The 22353-nt window shown below is 38.0% G+C and overlaps 1 protein-coding gene across 3 annotated transcripts in view; it reads left to right on the top strand.

Moving 5' to 3' along the window:
• LOC136833396 (protein broad-minded-like) overlaps positions 1–21764 on the top strand; it is a 42057-nt gene extending 20293 nt beyond the window's left edge. For 2 of the 3 annotated variants that reach the window (XM_067095494.1, XM_067095495.1), the window contains 7 exons: positions 3271–3779; positions 13862–14053; positions 16662–16909; positions 18949–19110; positions 19743–19926; positions 20258–20470; positions 21540–21764. In XM_067095494.1, the coding sequence (XP_066951595.1) occupies positions 3271–3779; positions 13862–14053; positions 16662–16909; positions 18949–19110; positions 19743–19926; positions 20258–20470; positions 21540–21683 (1652 nt within the window). In that variant the 3' untranslated portion in view covers positions 21684–21764. The remainder of the gene's footprint in view (positions 1–3270; positions 3780–13861; positions 14054–16661; positions 16910–18948; positions 19111–19742; positions 19927–20257; positions 20471–21539) is intronic. The other variant, XM_067095496.1, reaches the window with a different exon arrangement.
• The last annotated feature ends 589 nt before the right edge of the window (positions 21765–22353 follow it).

Below are 22353 nucleotides of genomic sequence, written 5' to 3' on the forward strand. Positions count from 1 at the left end.
ATGGTGTGACTCTCTCCCCCATTCCGCTGATCTATTTTTAGAAGTCTTCTGAACCTCGTTTTTAAAAACTTTATTCTGTCACTTTCTCTTTGTTCTGAAATACTCTGTCTCTATGTTTTAGAACAGCGCATTTACAGTTTGTAAACGGTACAGGTAAAATTAGATCAATTCAAAATTATCTACTGTATAGTTAAAGACATACAGAGAAACAGTGCTGTAATACGTAGGTTGGCTAACTTTGAACGAGAGAGAGAGAGAGAGAGAGAGAGAGAGAGAGAGAGAGAGAGAGAGAGAGAGAGAGAGAGAGAGAGAGAGAGAGATAACAGTTGTCCTTATTTAAGAGAGTGAAATTTTTTATGAATTATTACGGACACACACACACACACACATACTCACACACACACACACAGAATTACAAGAAAAATTTGACCATTGATTAGCAACACTCCCCTTGTTGTCATGTTAAATGACATGTCTGACAGCCTTTGCCTTCACCTCCTTCTTACAAAAGATGAGGGAAGAATTTGTTTGTTCAAATAATACGAATTTTGTAATTACAGTTTTATTATTATTATTATTATTATTATTATTATTATTATTATTATTATTATTATTATTTAATTTTATTATCTTATTATCAGAAAATTAGTACTTATTATTAGGTAAAAAGTTTATTTATCATACAAATAAACATACCTGTATACATGTACCATAAAAATTCATCTCACTAAAAGAGAGAGAGAAATTATTACTTTTGATAATATTTAATGTTATTTAATTTACACATAAAAGCTTGAAAACTTATAAATTACAAAAAAAATTAAACAAACACTTTTGCTGGGTTTCTCAGTGTTCGCAAATGTTCGCGTGTCTGTGAAAAACTCGTGTATGACCATTAGTTAGGTTCTAATGAAAAATTCGTGTGTCTGTGAATTCGTGCAAGTCAAATCGCGCAAGTTTGAGGTATTACCGTATATCTCTCAGAGAGGTGTAATGGAGACGAAATGGGTAGCTTCTTACTTTAATGATGAAAGTTAATTACATAAACAAGTACAATTACGGTTACAGTTTTACTCTCTTGAAAACCACTCTTGCTAGTTGAAGTTCAGTTTCTGTCTGGTTAAGTAGCCCGCAGTCAGTGTATGGTTAAGTATCCCGTGGACAGAATCTGGTTAAGTAGCCCGTGGTCTGAGTCTGGTTGGGACCATGGAAGGTGGGGGGAAGTACTGCGTCTTCTCGTAGTGGCGACTAGCTACTCAGTCTCCTTCTCTGGTTTCGTTTTTCTCTGGAACCCCTGCTTCTCTTTGCTATCTTCCCATCTCCTCCCTTGAAGTTACTCATTGGAAGATATTATCTGCAAGGCCTCCCCTCAAACAGCTTGATTGGGACAGTTGTGGGTGTTGTCAAAATCTCTCCTTAGAAGATTTGATTGGAAATGACCTCAGGAGGAGTAGTTAATGGCTCCTCCCTAGAATGTGTAATTGGAGAAATGGTGAGCTACTTCTCTTTGTCCAGCCCCTTTTCATGGAAATTCATGTAAACGCCTCCTATTGAAGGCGAGGTTATAGATATGGCTGGAATGTTGACTCCTGACGAGGTTATAGGTTATGCTCAGTCAGCTCAGTCGCGAGGGCACAGGTTCAAGATTTTATGATCAGTTTTATGGCCCTGGGCGCGATACACTCGCTCGCTGTTTTGAGTTCATGTAAAGATGGTTTCCTGCTTTTAGCTTACTCAACATGTCTAGCCTCGGTAGTGCATAACAACCAAGGCTAATTGTTGTTCTCTCTCTCTCTCTCTCTCTCTCTCTCCTCTCTTTATTGTTTTTGTCTCTCTCTCTCTCTCTCTCTCTCTATTCTTACTGGATTGATCATTGTATAATTTATCTTTTTCCACTTCTCTCTTTTTAAGATTCTATTCTTATGCTTCCCTATTTAATCTTTCTGTACATCACTACAATTATTCATTTCAGCCCTCTTTCACTTGCAGTGCCTGTGTAAGTTAATAGATAAAGGGAAACTCTTCATTCATTAGGTATTTAATTCAACCGGTACCATTTATTATTAGCTGACATCTCTTGCCTCTAACCATCAGTGAGTTATATTATCCTTTTCACTTTGCTGAGAATGTAGCTTTTTAGCAGTGTTGCTTCTTTGTACTGTATTATTAGTTTAATGATTGGTCAATACTTTTCGTACCAGTGTAACTCAGTTGTTACAAAGGAAAGGAATTTTCATTGTGTGGTGTAACTACTAATGAGTAGTTACGGTAACTAGTTAGTGCTTGAGCACTTGGGAGTGAGTGTGAATTTGCATAAATCACTTTGTTTCTGTATATTTTTAGTACAGTAATACTGTATATAGTTATGGATCTACCTTTCCCTGTTTTTGTGATCCAGGGAAAAGCGAGTAGTAGGTTTTTTGCTGTTGCGCTTTATCTTTTTATAGATATGGTGTCCCTCTGATTTACTCTGTTTTCATCTTTTTGATTTTTGTTTAATCATAAGTCCATCACTTCAGACATGTGGCAGAAGAAGAAGAAAGCTTCCTGTTCAACTCTGTCAGTCCACATATCACTCTTCACTGGCTCCATGGTGGCACAAATTTTATATTCTTCACTTTCAGTTACTTAAAGTATTTAGGTACTGCACATGCTTGTATGGAATGTCTAAAGTAGGTGTAGTAACTGTATTATTGAACTGTGAATGATGTATGCTTCACTTGTCCTGGTTTCTAATTGTATCTGTACCTCTGTTAGTTCTTGGCTATTGTCGGTGGTCAATGATCTTTTTGATCAGCTGTCTTGTTGATCGTTTTCATGGCTTTCCTTAAATTATTTCCAGTCAGGCAACACTGAAATTTGAAATAAGTAAAAGGAGTTGGGAACAAGATTCTAAATTTTTCCATTTGTTTTTTGACTGAGTCAGCTCTTAAGAATATATGTATATAGTATTTTAATCAGAATGATCTCACTGGCCAACAGCAATGTGTTAACTTGATATTAAATTTGGGCTTTTGGTTACCACATTGACATCCCTTTGAGTTAATGTTAGTTTGGAACTATATGATTATTCAGCTTGTGGCAGCTAAAGGCTTTTGTAAAGTATATGTATGTATGCTGGGAAACATTCAAGTTTTATAGATGTGCTTCTTCCATGGCAATTCAGAAATGCCCACAAATACAGTATATAGTAGATATGACTCGCAATAATAAGTAAGATTTTATTGTGTTGATGGTTTGATATATTGCAGTCATTTTTATCTGTTACAGGTAGTTCAGTCATGGGAGAGCTAGGAATTCTTCTTCCATATTGGGAAATAATTTGTCTTGCTACGGCTGGAGAAGAACCAGGACATCAACCGCAAAAAGAAGAAGACAAAGAGGAGACTTTAATGGCAGCCTTAGCTCCCTTGCTGTCAGTCACAGGAACATACTATGGTGCAAAACTGCTCTTCAGTGAAGAAGGACTTTTATCCCATGTGTCTCATTATCTTTTTTCGTTAGACAAGACTCAAGAAGAATTACACCGTTTGGCTCTATATATTTTAGGATCAGCTACCTCTTCCCTTGATTCTATGGTTGGTCTTCAAACATCAACTAATTATCAAGAGCATCTTTTAGCTCAGCAAAGTCTCTTTTCTGTTGATGATGGGAACACTGTCATCATTGATGAGAAGTCAATCATTCGTAACCATATTTTGGTTAAATCGTACCTTTTAGGAGGAAGCGGCGAAAGAATACTTCCCCCACTATTTATTGACTCTAATTCATCTATTATGGTAAGGAAATAAGCTCACTTTTCTTGCATGTTTGTATTGCACGCATGTAGCACAGTATTTTGGCCTTGTGATTAGACCTCATTCTTTGTAAAATTACAAGTACAGTATGTATATCTTGAGACCTCAGATATGGAAGTAAATCTATATTTTTGAGGTGAAACTTCCCCTCTGTCATTAGCTGCTTACCTGATGCACCAGGTAGCCACAGATGAAGGCAAAAAATTGATTTTGTCATAAAAATAATTATTTTTGAGGTGAAACTTACCCTCTATCATTATCATTATCTGCGGCTACTTGGTGCACAAGGTAAGCAGCTAATGATAGAGGGTAAGTACCTAAAAAATTTATTTTCTTTTAAAAATCATAATTTTATATAAGCTACTTACCAAGTAATTACATAGCTATTAGTTTCTATTAACCAGCAGCTAGAATTTTGAAATTTGTGGTAGTGCTACTTTTGTTTTGGCTAGATGAGTGACCCCACCCACTTTCCGGGTAAGAAAGGAACCAGCTCAGCAAACGAGCTCAGTATGTTTCTGCCAGCTGATGGCTGTGGATACAGTGATTGGCAGCAGGGTTTTTTGGAATTTTCTCTTCTCTTTTGATCTTTGGAATCATTGGTGAAGTATTCTCTTTATGGTATCCTTTTCAGCACAGTTAAATAGTGTCGAGTTTTCTCAAAAGACCACTATTACCGATAATGAATTTTGCTTTGAATATTGACTATCTTGAGATTTTTTGACTCGTGTCTTGTCGGCAATGTCCGATTTGGGCTCTCAGTGTTTTAGGTATTGCAGTAAAGGCCGCAATACACGACTGACTAAAGCCCGCTATGACCCTCATACTCTTTGTAATATATATCTTACTTGTTCAGAATGTCAGGATTGGGATGAGCGAAAGTGACTTTGATATTGCATTTAGCAAGTTTGGATAGGAATAGAAATAGGAAGCACGGCCCTTACAGCCGAGAGTAAGGCTAGTGTAGCTCCTGTTCCACCTCCTCCTCTGTAGGAGATAGTGCTATTTCTTTTCCTCAAATCCATGCTTTGTTTCCAATCCTTAGCCCCCTTACTTTGTTACCACACACTCCTTTACCAGGTTCCTGTGCTTCCAGTCTCGACACCATTGACAGTTTCGAATCTAGGTTCGATAAGAAATTCGAATTTTTGGCCAGCACGGTTACGGAATTCAGTGTCCCCAGTGTCAGTAGTGTGGTGCAAAGTGACAGTGTTGTGCATAATGAGGAGGTGGCTACCCGTCCCATTAGTGCTCCTAGATGAAGGTCCTTGCCCCGCTTCCCCTCACTGGGGAGAAGACATACCGGAGGTCCAAAGGAGGCTGGTGGGGTTTGCCCATGGGTAGTTGCCCCTCCACCAAGCCTGTTGTCCGTTCCAAGGCTGCGGCTGAGCACCACTGGAAAGGCGTCTCAGTTAGTGCTGATCATCTGTCATTCAGCATCACTGGAAAGGCGTCTCGATTAGTGTTGATCATCTGTCATTGGACTCAGGTGACTTGTCCCCGGACGGAATGCGCCAGTGGCTCCGAGTTGTCGCCTCTAGGCCTTTGAGAGGTATAAGGAGACAAGTGCCAGTCCACAACCTTTGTGCAGTTTCACCGTTCCACCTTCGGACACCCAGAAGTTGATGAGGTTTTCGAGCGACCAGTGCCTGTGCATAGACGTCCTGATCTTCCTCATAAGCGTCCGTCACCCTCTTCTCTTCGGTCTCACTCTTCTGAGTGCCCGTCTCCTTTCAGTCTCATGTCGCTCACTTCAGCGCCACACTCGCCTTCTTCAACTCACGTGGCGCCAACTTCAGTCTGTTCAGCATCAGCTGCTGAGCGCTCGGTGCCAACCTCACCACTTCCGCACCTGTCTTCGCAGGAGGATTCTTCCTTGGCCCCGCTTTGTCATCAGCTGGAGGATATTATGGGTTTTTTGAAGAAAAGATCTTCGTCTTCAAAGAGCATGGATCTGTCTTTGTCTCTGATTTCTTCAGATGAGGAGGAAGCAGAGCAAGATTCCACCCCTTCATTGGCTTACTCCAGTTTGCTGAAGTTCTTCCTGGCAAACTTTCCTGACTTTTTCGAGCCTGCTTCTTCTGCTTCGCCTGCATCTACCTTCCTCATGAGGAAGCACTCTTTGGATGCAGCTTTTCTCCCCAAGTTAGTTCTTTCCTCCTCTTCGAAGATATTTCTTTGAGAGGTGGATGAGTGGTTGACCTACAAGAGAGACCAAGGTAAAGCTACCTTTGTCTTCCCTCCCTCTAAGCTTCTGAAGAAGAAATACCGCTTCTATGCCACTGGAGAGGTGCCTTCATTGGAACTTCTCCGGTCTGCTTGATGCTACGTGCCAAGCTGTGTTTGCCTTGGTCAGGATTATGTTTTCCTCTCTTGATCTTATCCATCTTGTCAAGAACTATTTTTTTTAAGTTTTGGAGATCTTCAGTTTTCTCGACTGGACTGTGGGAGCTTTGGCGAGAAAAAAATTGAAGACTGTCCAGACCTTGCCGAAGATTTCTCTTCTGACTGACTGGGTGTTTTATTGTGCCCGACAAAGCCGTCAGGGATGGTTCCGCTGAGCTTACTTCTCTTTTCTCGATGGGAATCCTCAAGAAATGGAAGTTGAGGTGTTCATTTGCCACAAAGGGAGTACAGTAACTGCTATGCAGAAAATGGCGCTCTTCGCTCTTGTTTTCTCCCTTAGGCAAGACCCATCTCTTCCTCTCAGGAGACAGTTAAGGAAGTGTTATCAGCCCTGCAGAAGAAATCCACTATGGATCTTGTAGCTCAGTCTGCCAAGAGCCCGAAGGAAACTCCCTCTGTTTCTAAGTACTATTTCTTGCCTTTGCAACCACAGCCCTTTCATGGAGCAATATCAAGACCTCAACCCAGACCTCAAGCTAACCTGCGTCCTCCCTCAAGGTCCATCAAGAAGTTTACTTTCAAGCCTGCTGCTAAGAAATGAAGTGTTTGTCCTTAATGCAACCATTGGAGGTGAGCTTTGTCTCTTTTGGGAGGAATGGGGTCACACAGGAGTGGACCCCTGGGTGGTCCAAGCACTGAGAAGTGGCTACTCCATTCCTCTCAGAGACAGGTCACCCTTGTCCAGGTCGCTGATCATCTTGATGACTACTTGGTTGAGTCCAAGAAATTTTTTGCTCTTGCTCAAGAGGTAGAGTCCCTGATTAACGAAGGGGCAATAGAGGAGGTACTGGATCGTTCATCAGAGAGGTTTTATAACCCACAGGACAAAGAAGTCTCGTTCTCCTCTGGCCTGAGTATGTACGTTTAGCTCCTAATAATGAGCAAGCGAGGCCGAGGCTTGGAAACATCCTTATTCTTGGCGAGGAAAACAAGAGAGAGAGAGAGAGAGAGAGAGAGCACTGCATTTCCACTTGCAAAACCTACTCTCATGTCGAAGGCTTACCGCTTGCTAGTGAGTTTGCGATTGCTAATGCCATGAGAAAGTGTCTACCCAGTGAGATTCTTAAAAGAGGTCAATCTGGGATGTTCGAAGGATGAGCTCATAAGCCACTTCAGAACAATGTCCAAATTCCAGTAGAGAAAATCCAGGCTTTCTAATGGAGGTTTCAAAGGATCTGATAAAATCTGAGAGGTCTTAGAACAATGACCTATACTGTACCCCGTTAAGGCAGAGGGAGACAACTTCCTATCGGTCCTCAGGAAAGGCAAAGAGTCAGCTAAGTGGCTTATAGAGGTTTCATAAGACTAGATGTTATTTGTCGATACCATCCTCCGAAAACCAACCACTTGGATTGGTACAGCCTGCTAGCAGATCTTTTGCACCTAGCAAAAGCCTCTGTAGTTTGCTTCGAAAAGTCTTTGCACTCTGATGATGCTCCAGACAGTCTGAAGCTTGTCAGGGCCTGAGTGGACAATCCTTGATGGGACCTGAGGAAGTGTGGTTGTTTGAGCAGTGACTGTCTTTGTGGCAGCCCTGAAACCATTCTTTCCTGGGCCAGAATGGATCGCTGATCAATTCAGAAGGTGGGAAGGCGTGGACATCCAGGCCCATCCAATCCAACAGCATGGCATCCGTTGCCCATGTGAGATGGTCTGGGACTGGGGAGCCATGGAGAGGCATACAATAATTTCTCAATTTTGTGAAGAGGCCCACAGCTGGTTTGCCTCAGTTTTCAGAAATCTTCACATATGAGTCCACTTCATTGGAAAAACCTAGTTGCAGCGATACAATTTGTCTGCAAGGTAATTTATTTTTCCCTGCACGAAGCGAGTAACAATCTTCACCTGGTACTGATTTGCTCAGAGGAGGAGGTCTTTTGCCATCTCACAGAGAGAGGAGTGGGTGGTCCCTTGTTTGCGGACATAAGACAAGGCTGTGGAGTTGTTCGCATACACTGCTACAATCTTCCCTGCTACCAGAGGAGTGAAAGACTGATGGCCCAGGTGAATGGCCTTTAGCTCTTTGAAGTTAATATGTAAAGACCTCCAAAGCGAAGTACAGTACATGTTCCTGAGACCCTTTGGCTCCCTAAAAGGTCTCCCCAACCTAGATCGGAGGCATCAGAATAAAACTCTAGGCTAGGGTACAGCGGTATAAGAGATATTCATACGTGAAGCTTTTCTTCTGACAAACACCATTGAAGATCCTCCTTGACCTCCGATGAGATGGGGAAGAAAAAGAGTCTGGCTGGGTCTTTCTGCACCAGTTTGCTTTTAAGTAAAATGGTAGGGGCCTCATGCAAAGCCTGTCCAACTTCACAAATTGTTCTGCTGAGGCCAACATGCCTAGGAGTCTCAAAACCCAAAAAGTTCAAGAGTCCAGAATCATTCCTAAATAGGGAAAATTCTGTGTCGGAGTCAACTGTGGCTTCTGAGGGTATATCAAAATGCGTAACTCCTGCGTTAGGCGAAGTCTTCTTCAAGTCCTCCGCACACTGCACTTCAGACTTGGAGCAGAGAAGCCAATCGTCAAAGCAGAAGGATACATTGATCCCAAGAGGACGAAGCCATTCTCAAGAGGAGCAAGGGTCCTGGTGAAAACTTGAGGGGCCGTGGACAGACCGTAACAAAGGGCACGATATTTGCTTCTCAACATGAATCTCAGAAATTTGCTGGAGGCCGGATGGATGGGAACATGGAAGTAGGCATCCTTCATGTCCAGGGAGATCATCCAGTCGCCCTGATGGAGAGAGGACGTGACAGTGTAGAGTCTCCATGCAAAATTTCGTTTTTACTACGAATAAGTTCAGGCCGCTGAAGTCCAGGACGGGCCTCCAGCCCCCGATGGTTTGGGGACTATGAATAGTCGGTTGTAAAACCTCTCCGATGAACGATCCAGTACCTCCTCTATTGCCCCTTCGTTATTCAGGGACTCTACCTCTTAAGCAAGAGAAAAAAACTTCTTGGACCCTACCGAGTAGGTCATCAAGATGATCGGCGACCTGGACAAGGGAGACCTGTCTCTGAGAGGAATAGAGTAGCCACTTCTCAGTACTTGGGCCACCCAGGGGTCCACTCCTGTGCGACCCCATTCCTCCCAAAAGAGACAAAGCTCGCCTCCAAGGTTGCATGAAGGACAAACACTTCATTTCTTAGCAGCAGGCTTGAAAGTAAACTTCTTGATGGACCTCGAGGGAGGATGCAGGTTAGTTTGAGGTCTGGGTTGAGGTCTTGATCTTGCTCTACAAAAGGGCTGTGGTTGCAAGGGCAAGAAATGGTACTTGGAAACAGAGGGAGTTTCCTTTGGGCATTTGGCAGACTGAGCTACAAGATCCATAGTGGATTTCTTCTGCAGGGCTGATAACACTTCCTTAACTGTCACCTGAAGAAAGAGATGGGTCTTGCCTAAGTGAGGAAACAAGAGCGAAGAGCGCGATTTCTGCATAGTAGTTACTCCCTTTGTGGCAAATGAACACCACAACTTCCATTTCTTGATGGCTTTGTCAGCGCACGATAAAACACCCAGCCAGTCAGAAGAGAAATCTTCGGCAAGGTCTAGACAGTCTTCAATTTTTTTCTCGCCAAAGCTCCCACAGTCCAGTCGAGAAAACTGAAGATCTCCAAAACTTAAAAAAAAAAAAGTTCTTGACAAGATGGATAAGTCGCTGACCACAGGCGGTACCCACCTAAAGCAGCTTTCTTACCAGTTAAGGTACAGCAAGCAGTGACCCAATGCTAGCAACCTCTCTAGCTCAAAGTCATTATCTTTATTAATGTTTTGGATTAGAACATGTCCACGATTCCCACCTCCTCTCAGTGTGGAATGAGCTATGTAATTGCTTGGTAAGTCACTTATATAAAAATGACATTTTTATGATAAAATAAAGTTTTATATATACTTATCAAGCTAGCAACCTCTCTAGTTCAAAGTCATTATCTTTATTAATGTTTTGGATTAGAACATGTCCATGATTCCCACCTCCTCTCAGTGTGGAATGAGCTATGTAATTGCTTGGTAAGTCACTTATATAAAAATGACATTTTTATGATAAAGTAAAGTTTTATATATACTTACCAAGTAATTACATAATTGGAGCCCTCCCTCCTCCCCTCATTGGACATTTGGGCATCAAACGAATTGAAATTCTATGCTGAGTTGTACCTATCAGTCCCAAAAGCGTGGTCCTGTCACCTACATTAGCGATGGTAGCGCCACCATGAAAATTTGAATTCTTAAGACTGCCATGTGGAAAGCTAGTAGGTATGTAATTGCTTGGTAAGTATATATAAAACTTTGTTTTATCAAAAAAAATATAATTTTTATTTTCTTTTGTTTAATGCAAGCTGATATCAGTATTCACATTATTTTGTAGAGTATAGTATTGTGGGAATCCCATTACAGTACTTTTGACACCATGTCATCATTAGCATTTACATGAAGGTTTTCATGTATGTAGGCAAATATACAGTTGATCCTTGCTATATCGCGTTTAGCATTTGCAGTTTCAGTTATTCGCGGATGTTTCAGTGGGATGTATCTCCAAATATATTGTGGAAAATTCACTAATTTGCAGATTTTTTCGTAGAGCAGTATTCACTGATTACTGTCTTTTCATGTTATTTGCTTGACTAAATACAATTTTTATTATAAAAAACTGACTTACTAATTTTCAGATATTAATATTAATGTAAACACAGCAAAATATCAATAAAATGCTTTTTTTATGAATACAGTATTTAAAGATTTGGGTACAGTACTTAACTCTACAGGATATCGTAATTTGCGTATATACTCGTGTATCTCCCGATCTCGTGTGTCGTGCATTCATTAAAATTTCGTCCAAAAACATGACTTCATCACATTCGTTGTGTACAGTATACAGTAGTGTGGGGTGTATTTATAGTAGATTACACTAGGTCAGGCTATCAGTGTCTATCTCAGTTTTGGTAGATACCACTAATAGTGCATATTAGATCTGGGTTAGCTTTTGAATAATAAATAGGCCTAGAAGCCAAAATTCATTAGGTTAAATGCGAATCTTCATACGTTAAATCAGCCTTACCAACATTGTGACTTGTATAAGAACTCATCACCATTTCTTATAATTAACCATTTACTACTGCTTGCAAGACACTGGCTTAAACAACAGCAAGTACCAACATTAACAGTCAGATCAAGAAACAGCCATTAGCCAATGTGAGTTATTGTAACTAACACATGTTTATTAAGGGTTACGTTACAGTTGTCAGCATGTTAAAAATTTGCTAATTTTCAACGGTGAATTCCATAAATAAGAATAAAATAAATCTTTATTCATCCTTCACTCAATGGAGGGGAAATTGTTAAAGTATGCCACTAAATTTATGGTTTAGCTGTGGCAGAAGAAGCGAATAATGTGTAGGCCAGCAAAACGTTTTGGAAGAGACAAAAGCAACATCTGATACTGGCTAAATCACACTTTTACTACATTGAAAAATACAGTACAGTAAGTTGCATTTTTAAACTCTGCTTTGATAATTTACATATAAAATGAATCTCCGAAATGCATTTCATTTAGCAACTAATCGCTGTGATGATATCAGTAAAACGCATTCAGCTGATGATTTTTAGAATGCAAACATTAGCAGAATGCAAATGGCACATGTTTGCTATGTTCATAAAGTATTATCATTATTTTTATTACAGCTGTATTACTGTATTTGATTTATGCAAATGGATATCTGTCGGTGTAACAACCTAATTGGTTCAACACTCTCTCTCTCTCTCACACACACACACACACACACACACGTAGGTTTAAAGAAACAAAAGCAGCAGATTTTAAATTTTTGCCGTAAACAAAAACCATAAAAGTTTGAATTGCCAAAATACATTGAAGGGTGAAAGGAGATCAGAATTTTACAGTGTGCTTATAAAGAAGTTTAAGCTCTGACATAGTGAAGGTGTCAGCATTTCCAGAGAGATGCTTTTGGAGCAGGCTGGAATTTTGCTAAGGAACTAAACCTAACGAATGACAGTGATTATTTTCAGTTGTGAGACACTAGCCAATTATTACAAAATATGATCATATTCATATTTGAAAGCTGTTTCTCATGACTGAAAGTAATACAAGTCATGAAAAGTGTACTTTGGAAATGTTAGGTATTTCTTTTAATATTTCAGAAGCATACAAGTCATGAAAAGTATACTTTGGAAATGTTAGGTATTTCTTTTAATATTTCAGAAGTATATGTAAGCCTATGTTGTTGAATTTCCTTCCATTTAGTAGGCATTATTCTAACATGCTCACATTATCCATGTGTTAGTTTTCTATAATTTTAGGTCAGATACCAAAATAGTTAGATTGAGGCGTTGGTGTTTATTCAATGATGATGTATTTGTGGTGCTGTATGTTCCCTTTTAGAATGAGGAATGGATACAAAGAAGTGTTGTCAAAAAGCACCATAACCTGCCATGTTGGTTAAAATTCATAAATTAAAAAGTTATCTGACAAATAACATTCCACAGATAACATTGCAAGATCAGCATTAATGATCCATAGATGTTATCAAAGCATTTATAAGAGCATATGCCATTTATGGAAAAATAGATTGTTTATTTGTACTAAGCAGTAAAATATTGCCTAACCTTAGCCTAGTTACAAAATTCATGTTTCAGAAGCATACCTTGTGAAATTTTCAACCCCTTAATTATCAGCTAAAAATTATCAATCCAAAAATGTAAACATTACATGAGTACAACAATTGTATATGCAGTAACTTGCTGATTATGAAAATGATGCCAGAAGTATCACAATAGTCCTCCAGAAATTAATTCTGGTGAGCTAATGAGAGGTGAATATTTCTTTTTCAACTTGAAATTGACAGGTATCTTTCATTAGGTGATGCAAAATCCCATCACTCACTCCACCAGGAATAACATATACATAAGATGCTGTTGGTACATAAGCTCTTGACCATGTATGGGAGGAAAGTTGTAGCAACCTCTTTCCAGAAATAATTTTGCAGAATGTTTCAATAGGCCCTTGATGTCTTGTGTGACCTAGCTTAGAGCACTTAAATAAAACTAAAATGATACCAAACCAACTGTTGTATGTGGAAGAATAAAAGACTTGGGTGATTTTGCAATTTGTTTTCATTTCCGGCTTATTGATTGAGTGACAGTCCACATAACCAGCAATCATTTCCTCAACCTTATTCTTCACCCTAAGCTGACTTCACAGTATCTTTTCTGTAGACTGTCATCTCTAATATTTTCTTGTGTTTAGAAATATAATCTTTAGATTATATTCTTATAGCCTGAACTCTTTCAGGGTGTGAGAGTGTCACTGTATTTACTCCTCTTCCTTCTTTTTTTCTCTTTTTTTTTACTTTTATGAACTAGAGTTGACAAGGCAGTTTGATTACAGGTGTATTTGTCTTGACAGCATACTTATAACTAAAACTAAAAGTTGCAGTGACTGAATGCAGAGCTCAAGCAGATTTTGAAGACGGATTTTAGCGATTTTTTTATTGTAACTTATAAGTGTACATGGTACAGATAATTCTGAAGGATGTATGAACTACAAACCAATAATTCTCTCTTCAGGTTTTAGAATATTTTTGTTTTAAATAAATTTTTTAGTCTTGTATTGACTCTTTCGTATTCTCTGTTGCAGCCACAGCTGTTTAGTTCTTATCCTCCTCCAAGAAACTACATTCCTGAAAAGCCTATACGTTCTATGCACAAAAGGCAGAATGAAGTGTGGAGGTTTCTCAGTGATACACGCCATGGTCTTCATGATATTGGATGGTTGAATCACTGTCGCAAAGCTGTGCGCTCAGTTCTTGTTGCAGGTGAAGACCTCAAGGTAAGAAGGGTAGTGTAAAAACAGATTATGTCTTGGAATGCTGAGTTATCTCTCCAAGTGCCTGTGTAATGGTCAATCTTATAAAATTTTTAGATAAAAAATATTTTTCTTGATACTTAGTTTTTCTTTTTATACAGGAAGTAGGTATAAAAACTGTTGATACTGATTAGTTTAGTTTTGGAGTTTTCCATGTTTTCTTGGATTTTTATTCACACATGCTTTGATAATGATAATGTAATTCGATCATTCTCTCACACTATTTCAGAAAGGTTTTTAATCCTAAATTCCAGTAATCCTCCATTTGAATTTTTTTCAGTATAGATGAATTGCTTTTCTCCTCAAAATATTTGTGGATTAACCCATTCTAGACTGCCTTGGTCTCACCAGACTGTTCCAGAAAATTTGAGATTTTTCAAAATTTTCAGATATCATAAATCCTTACCATTTGCTAAGAAAAGTGAAGATGATATAAAAAATGTTATAGAAAATTGAACAATTTAGTTAGTAAAGCAGGAATAGATGTATAATTGGTATGAAGTATCCATTACTTGAATAAATTCTGTGATAGGGAGGGTGGGTCACATAGATGCCAATCCTGGAGACATGGCATTTAGTGACATTTTATCTTCCTTATTATTTGTGCACTGCTTTCTTTTTTTCTTTATCATTCATTAAGTTTGTGAAAAACACAACTCATAATAACTGATATACTTCATGAGGCATATTTCCCTAGCTGGGCTTCCATGTTTCTTATCCAGGCACAGCTTATGGGACTCTCATTAAGGCTTAATATATAAATAAGGTCTTTGTTCTTGGCAAAGAACATTAGGTTTAGAACTAGGGCAGACAAACATACTGTTGTTAGCCCATTTAAAAGGGTTTGGATCTCACTGTCAACTGTAAAATTGAAAAATACATAAAGAAGGGCATCTTTACCATGCATTTTATGGACGGGTTTAAGAAACTGGAGAAGTTGTTGGTTCTATCACAAATATTTCAGAACTTGCCATGGCACTATGGCAAGTTCTGAAATATTTGTGATAGAACCAGCAACTTCTCCAGTTTCTTAAACCCATTCATGGTGTGCATGGTAAAGATGCTCTTCTTTGTGTATTTTTCAATTTTACGGTTGTTAGTGAAATCCAAACCCTTTTAAATGGGCTAACAACAGTATGTTTGTCTGTCCTAGTTCTAAACCCAGTGTTCTTTGCCAAGAACAAAGACCTTATATATTAAGCTTTAGTGAAAGTTCCATAAGCTGTGCCTGAATAAGACCTCCTTATACTGTATATTGAATACCAGCAGTGTCAGTTTGCTCAATCTCATCCTTTTAAGACAGCATAGACTATACCTGCCTGATGTGGTCTTGGGGCCAGTAACCTTATTCCAACAATCTGTGCCTAAAAACTCTCAACAGACCTGAGGAGTCTCATGCTAATGGCAGGGGGTCACAGTGAAGGCCAAGAAACTAGCAGGATTGGATGATTAAATACTGGCCTACAAGGTGTTACAGAAGGAGTTTAGCATTAAACAAAAGCCCTTCAATTTCATGATGGTTACTGAGCAGTCTCCTCTGTAGCTTTAAAGGTTGGGTATTGTCAGAGAATTGCCTTGTCCAAAGCTGTGTATTGGTGCAGTTATATGTTTGCTTGGGTCTTCTACCCTTTTTATAATCTCTTCTCTTGATTCATACTATGTATGTGATTTTTTTATATAATTATGTACCTACAGTACCTGGCATTGCCATTCATATTAACTATTGTTAATGCAACTCACTTATACTATTTATAGTTGAAATGTTATTTCAACAGTTTAGGCAATTAGCTTGTCATTTTTATTGTTTCTGAAAATCTGTTATGAAATTCACTTTCATATCCTAGTAAATATTAAAAGCTGTTAAAAGATTTTAGATTTTTTTCTTACATTTTCTTTCAGTTGGTGAAATAGGATCCTTCACATGATGGTAGCTGGATTTATGGGGTAATCATCTTCCAGTTATGCCTGACTATTGCTTATTTGATACTAATCCAGACATAATTCTATATCTAGGTTTTCATTTGTAACCTTGTATCTTGCTATGTCTTCCTCCATGATTGCATACTAACTTAACGACAGTACTGTATTTACCTTGTTGCTCTCTCTCCTCTAAGTACCTCATTATCCCTCATGGTCTCATTAGTCTTTGCCTTTTAGGGGAAGTCTACCAAGAGGAAGGTACCTTGAATGTTGATAGTAAAGTTTTAATGCTTTTTGCCTGCGTATGACATGGTTTCTATCATTGATGTTGTTGTCTACTTCCTTAATTTTTTTCAGTCATCAGAGCTAATCTTGTTCTCAGCATGATTGCCTTCAAATTAACAGTAACCCTTATTGTTATTGTGAGATTACCATAACCAGGAGAAACCTTTAGAGAGTATTTTCATTTAAATCTAGTGCATACTAGATTTTTGGACTCTCTTGCTCTGCATTTCCCTGTAAAATATCACAAACTTACTAATTTGAGAGTATTTTGAAATATGACTGATCATGTTAGATAGTCTTTGGTGATAGAAAATCTTACTTTGAATTTATTGAAATTATTCTCATACAGTATTCAAATGTTTTGCAGAATTGGCTGGTGATGGACATCATAGAGCGGTCAGCTCGTTCTCTCTTAACATCAGCTGAAGAGCTTTTGCCTGGGTCACCTCTGTCAGATAAGCCAAATACACCTTTAGTTCTCAGTTCTCCTGCAAGTAGTCCTTGCTCTGATACAGTACAGATCCCATTACCAGAGTATTCAGAACCACAAAGGATGAGTGAAAATTTGCCAACTGTTTCTGATGCCCATCTTGCTGCAGTGGAACTCATTTTGAGGTTTGGAATGTGACTATGTTAGTTTAAATGTAGGACTGTCTCTTAGTATAAATATAGTTTAGGATGATCACATATAAGTACACAAAAATAGCATGTTTCTTTGTATAAAATTTCTCTCTCTCTCCAGGATAACCATATATAACTGAGACATTTCCACAGATATTGCACTCTCTCTGTATATTGTACTCAGTCTACAGAATAATCAAGTTTAACCAAGAAAAACAGAACATTGTTTCAGATACTGTACTGAACTGTGGCCAACGACAAAAAAAAAGTACACATGACTACTGTACAATGATTAGATTTGTGGTGTTCTTAGAGATTTATGTCTGTTGATGTTTTAGTTACCTTATCAGAGGACTTGAAGGTAACCTTGCATGGCCCACCATGGGTAGTGCTAAGCTACTTTGTTTTTTGCATTTTTACTTTCATCCATTTCCTTCTTTTGCTCTTCATGTAATGTAACTGTGCAACTTCTTTAATTTTACCCTGGTGTTATTTTAAACTTTTTTTAACTCCCTTTCCAGACATGCTAATAAGAAGATGAATCCAGCTCACTGTCTGTGCATCTGGGCTCAGAAATCCCTCTCTTGGCAAAAAATGGTCACATCAATTGTGTGTGTGAGTCTTAAGAGACCTACTGACTTTGTTCCCCAAACTTGACAAGTTTTTGCTTTTTCTTAATTCTTTTTTTTGCTGTTTGTCTTTTATTTTCTTTCACTTCTGGTGTAGATCTCCTAGAAGCCATTTCATTCAAGAAGAAACTTATCAGCCTTACTTTTGTAGATACTCTACCACTAAAATCTCAACCTCATCAGTCATCATGCCACCACTAAAATCTCAACCTCATCAGTCATCATGCAGTACCTCAGGAGATCCTTTTCATGTCAGACTGACATTAAGATTAAGGGTTACTCCTCTGCCCCCTCAGAGGTATTCAAGAGCAAGGGTTTTAACCTGGGGTCTTCTAGTGAGCTGGGTTACTCCCTTTCAAAAAGAGGAGGTGCTCTTGACTGGCTGGTTGCTTGTGCAGGTACCAGCCCATTTCACGACCCTTTGTTATTCCCCTGAATTGCTGACTCACAGACCCAGTCATTCAGTAGTTCACTGGATCAAAGTCTCTGAGAGTTGATGTCTGAATACTAGCAAGTCTCCTCCAGCCAAAATGGCTACTTGGGCAGTTGTGAAAGGATGGATTTTGGTGTCAAAATAGATATGGTTTTATCAAAATGAAATTTTTTTTTTTGTGAAAGTCCATATCTTTAAAAAGTAGCTTTCTCTCATCGTGGCCTGGTCATCATAGTAAAATGTACTTTCTGCTCTTGAGAGCAAAATTCACAAGAGATTCAGAATGCCCCAATCTTTTTAAAAGACCAGAAATAAAACTTATTTCTTTATCAAGGAGCTTAGGTTCGTAGTCTCAGCATTTATTTGAAAGCAAAAAAAAAAAAATGTTTGACAGTGCAGTATATACTTAGTTAAAAATATAAAAAATTAATTTCAAATAATATAATTTGGAACCAAAACTTAAGGTGCTATGTGTGTTGCTCATGCCAATTTGTGAAAGCTTTCGATATTTGCACAAGACCATGGGAAGCAAAGAGTCCAGTTGCCTCTTGATTACAATGAATTACTGCCAGCTTGCAGAGCTTGCAGACTGGTCAGAAAACACTTGAAGTGAAATTTTCTATGAACAGAGGCACTCTGGAGCCCAAATGTGCAGACAGTGAGCAGGATTCTTGTTGTCTTTTTGAATGTGACTGCAGAGAGAGCTTATACACCTGAAAGCAGTAGTAAAGTGATGAGTTTATACAAAAACTTCAATCTTGTTCTCAAGAATTTTATATTTTTGGCATGACCTTTTTAAGCTTTAGTAGGATTATATTCAAGATATGCATGTGTGGTTAGCCTGTTAAGAAAGGTCTTTACTACCCTGAAATATGAGTATTTATGTATACTTTTTTTTACCAGGTTTAGTTTCATAAGTAAAATGGACATTTATTGTACTGAAAGGTAATCATTTCATTTTTATTCTTCAGGTATGGCAGCGAACTACAATTGCTGACTGGAAGTGGAGGCTTTAAGGAAGGTCTATTAGATGTTCTGTCATATACACAGACTAAAATATTGTGCTCCCAATCTGAAAGGTGTGACTGGTTTGTTATGGTCATGTTTCTCATAGCTGGTGGAAATGTTGAAAGGTTAGTAATGCTTAGTTTTCTCCTTGAAACCTTGAACTAATATTGAGAGAGGGCTTCTTGAAATTTTACACATGGTTGTAGATACAAACTACCAAATTCACCCTTATCAGAGTGGTAGCCCCCTCATATGTAAAGTGAAGATTATTTGTTATAGTATTATAAAAGTCAAAGTTAGAATACTTTAGCACATTAGAAGTCAGGTTATTCCTTGGGACAGAACTCTTAGATGCAGGAGACTAGCTATCAAGCCTCTTGGGAGAAGCTAAACCTCCCCATTTAACATTAGTACTTACAAGAGGTGACTAACTGATATCTTCATAAAACCTGAGCAGAATTGAGTGAGCTGAGGCAGCTCAAATGTTTTGTTTCAAAAAATCTAGAATTTGTTCAAAATAATTAAACTTTGTTCAGAATGGGGGTATTTTGTGGAATCACTATATAATCTGGTTTTCTAAAGAACCAGTTAATGAGGGATTGGACTAACTTTATAAAGAGCACTAAAAAGCTGCAATACAGTACTGTTCTCTATGTATTGAGTCAGTGTAACGTATATTACTGCTGAGTTAAGCATTACTTTATGGACCTTTAGACACCAATGTGCAACAAAATTTTATATGTTCTTCACATTTCAGATGTCGAAATGTCTTATCACACATCAGCCGGGTGCTTGTTGGAGGTGTTTTGTGGCCATGTTTCTCAGATTCTCTTTCTACCACCCATGAACTTATGCCTGGAGAAGTCACATTTTCTGGAATTATTCACCACGCACAACTTGTACTCAGCATTGAAATTCCTATGCTGTTTTCAGTGATACAGGTACGTCACTGGTATATCTTTTATAAATAGTGTATTCTTGTATTATTTAAAGTTAATATTAGCTTTGCAGAGCATAATTCTTGAATATGAGCTTTCTTACAAGTTAGATATTGAATAATTTTTGGGAATGTAATTGGCAAGGATTTTAAGGAATCTTTGTATCCTTTGAAACTTAAAATTGAAAGACCTTTTCTTTTGTGAGGCATTAAGGCCATTTTGTGTTTTGTTATGTCTTGATTCAAGGTTGCCATGGGGCTCAACAGCAATTTTATTGGTATCTAAAATCATACATAAATGTAACATTTGTTGCATTTGTTTTTTTTTTTTACAGGCCAACAATTCATGTGTTTGGAATATCCTAGGAGAGTGGATTAGATGTCTGTATTTAGGAGTTTTACCTTGGATGGAAGTGTGCCACTACGTAATGATGGTGTTGCTACAGGGACCAGATTATGCTGTTTACTTTGTTGTTGCATTTTTGCGTCACTTGCAGAAAATTATCATAAAGTATACAGGACACCACAAGTGTCTTACTGTTTTACAGGTAAGTAAATTTTGGTTGCTTACTGTAGTGATGCTGTAGTTTTTCAGACTATATTGTACCTATAGGTCTCACATAAATTTTATAAATTTATGTGTGCTGTGTGTGCTTTCATAGCCCAAATTAATAATGAATTATCTTAAGTATAAACTCTGTACTGTGTATGTGAAGGTTACTGCTGAACAGAACAACACCAAAACAAATTATCGTTTTTACCAATGTAGTCGTTGTAATTATAGATTTTTGGGAGGTTTGTGGCAAATAATGCATTGCCTTATATAACCTTATGCTTCAATTTGAGGTGATGACTAGTCAGTCCTCCGTATATAGGTATTAAAAAAAGATATTATTGCACAGTAGGTGACAATAAGTACTCTCCTCTGTTGGTATGGCAACCCTGCATTCCTTCCCGTCATGTGCTCCCTCTAGTGTCAGTGACCCTTGCAGTTATGACATCAGCTACACCTAATGATTAATTACAGTTCTTCTCCCTTCAGCCCTGTGCAATCAGAGGACCAACATCAGCTTGGAGACTGTATATTTTTTAAACTTTGTTCAGTAAAAAACACCATGGTGTTGAAAGAAGAAAAAGATGACATATGGTCTTGTTAGTAATTGTTTTATTTTTTAAGCTTTATATAGCAAAAAACACCATGGTGTTGAAAGAAGAGAAAGATGGCTGAGTTTCTTGTTAGTAATTGTAACAGTTATATTAAGAACTTTCGCAATCATTTTTCTTAATTGTTGACTGTGCAGTTGAATTCTCAGGTGTTTTTCCCTCGTTTTCATGTGTTATTGCTTCATTGCTTCTCATTGAGTGAATGGACGTGAACATAATCAAGAGTCAAGTTTTTTTTATCCCCTAGAATTTCTGTCTTCTGTTTTTCATATCTGAAAGGACTTGAGGGAACTGTTAGATCATAATTTGGTCTTTAATGAAGAGAGTGCACATGAGTATTCAGTTGGCATGGGCAGCTAGAAATTTTTTACATTTACCTGAGAGGAATATTTTGATAAATTTAAAGTTTTGTAGTGGCTGCATTTTTTTCTAAGAAGTGTTATCCTTCAACAGACTTCAGCAATTACTGGATGGCGTATTGGTGAGCACCTCAACTTTATGGAAGGATTGTCTCGCCGTCACCGACGCACTGTTCTCCCGGCACTCACCAGTCCATTTTATAAATTACGCCATGAATATACACCTAGACAATTGTGATCAGTACTTTTTAATCTTGTGTCAAGAAAACTTATTTTTTATAATCCCGTTTAAACCAAAATAAATGTTTGATTATGCACAGTGATGTTTAAGTTCATACAGGAAATCCTGAAATATCCAGACTTCAAAAATGCTGTTTTCATGGAGATTTGAATATATTTTTCTGATTTATAGTCTAAATTAGAAGCTAAAGATAATTAAGGGTCCCAGCTGATATATGAATGGACTAAAAATTTGAAACTTTTTCGTAAATCAGGTATGGTGTATGGTAACTTGAGTATGAAGTATTAAGTGAAAATTTGCTGTAGTTTGCTGTTTAATTGAATTTTCCTGAACCACTCTCATAAACTGAAGAACATGATTTTTATTTGATCAATACGCTAAATTGTTTCATAAAATAAATTCCAATAAATATGATTGAAAATGTATATCATCAAAGTTGATTAATGGCATATTTTCTCCATTGATACAAGATAACCTAGAGCAAAGTGGAGCTTAGGAACCCTGAAACCTTGGGACAAGTGACAGTGCATCACAACAGTCCACTGTCATGCCTCTCCAAGTTTAGAGGCCCATATCTCAAAATGTAAATTATATAACTTCAAACTGTTACTTCTCTATCATTTTTCAACTAATGTCATTTATATTTCATACAAAGTGGTCTTAAACC

This window comes from Macrobrachium rosenbergii, chromosome 51 (assembly GCF_040412425.1).
Source record: "Macrobrachium rosenbergii isolate ZJJX-2024 chromosome 51, ASM4041242v1, whole genome shotgun sequence".
Taxonomy (NCBI): Eukaryota; Metazoa; Arthropoda; class Malacostraca; order Decapoda; family Palaemonidae; genus Macrobrachium; species Macrobrachium rosenbergii.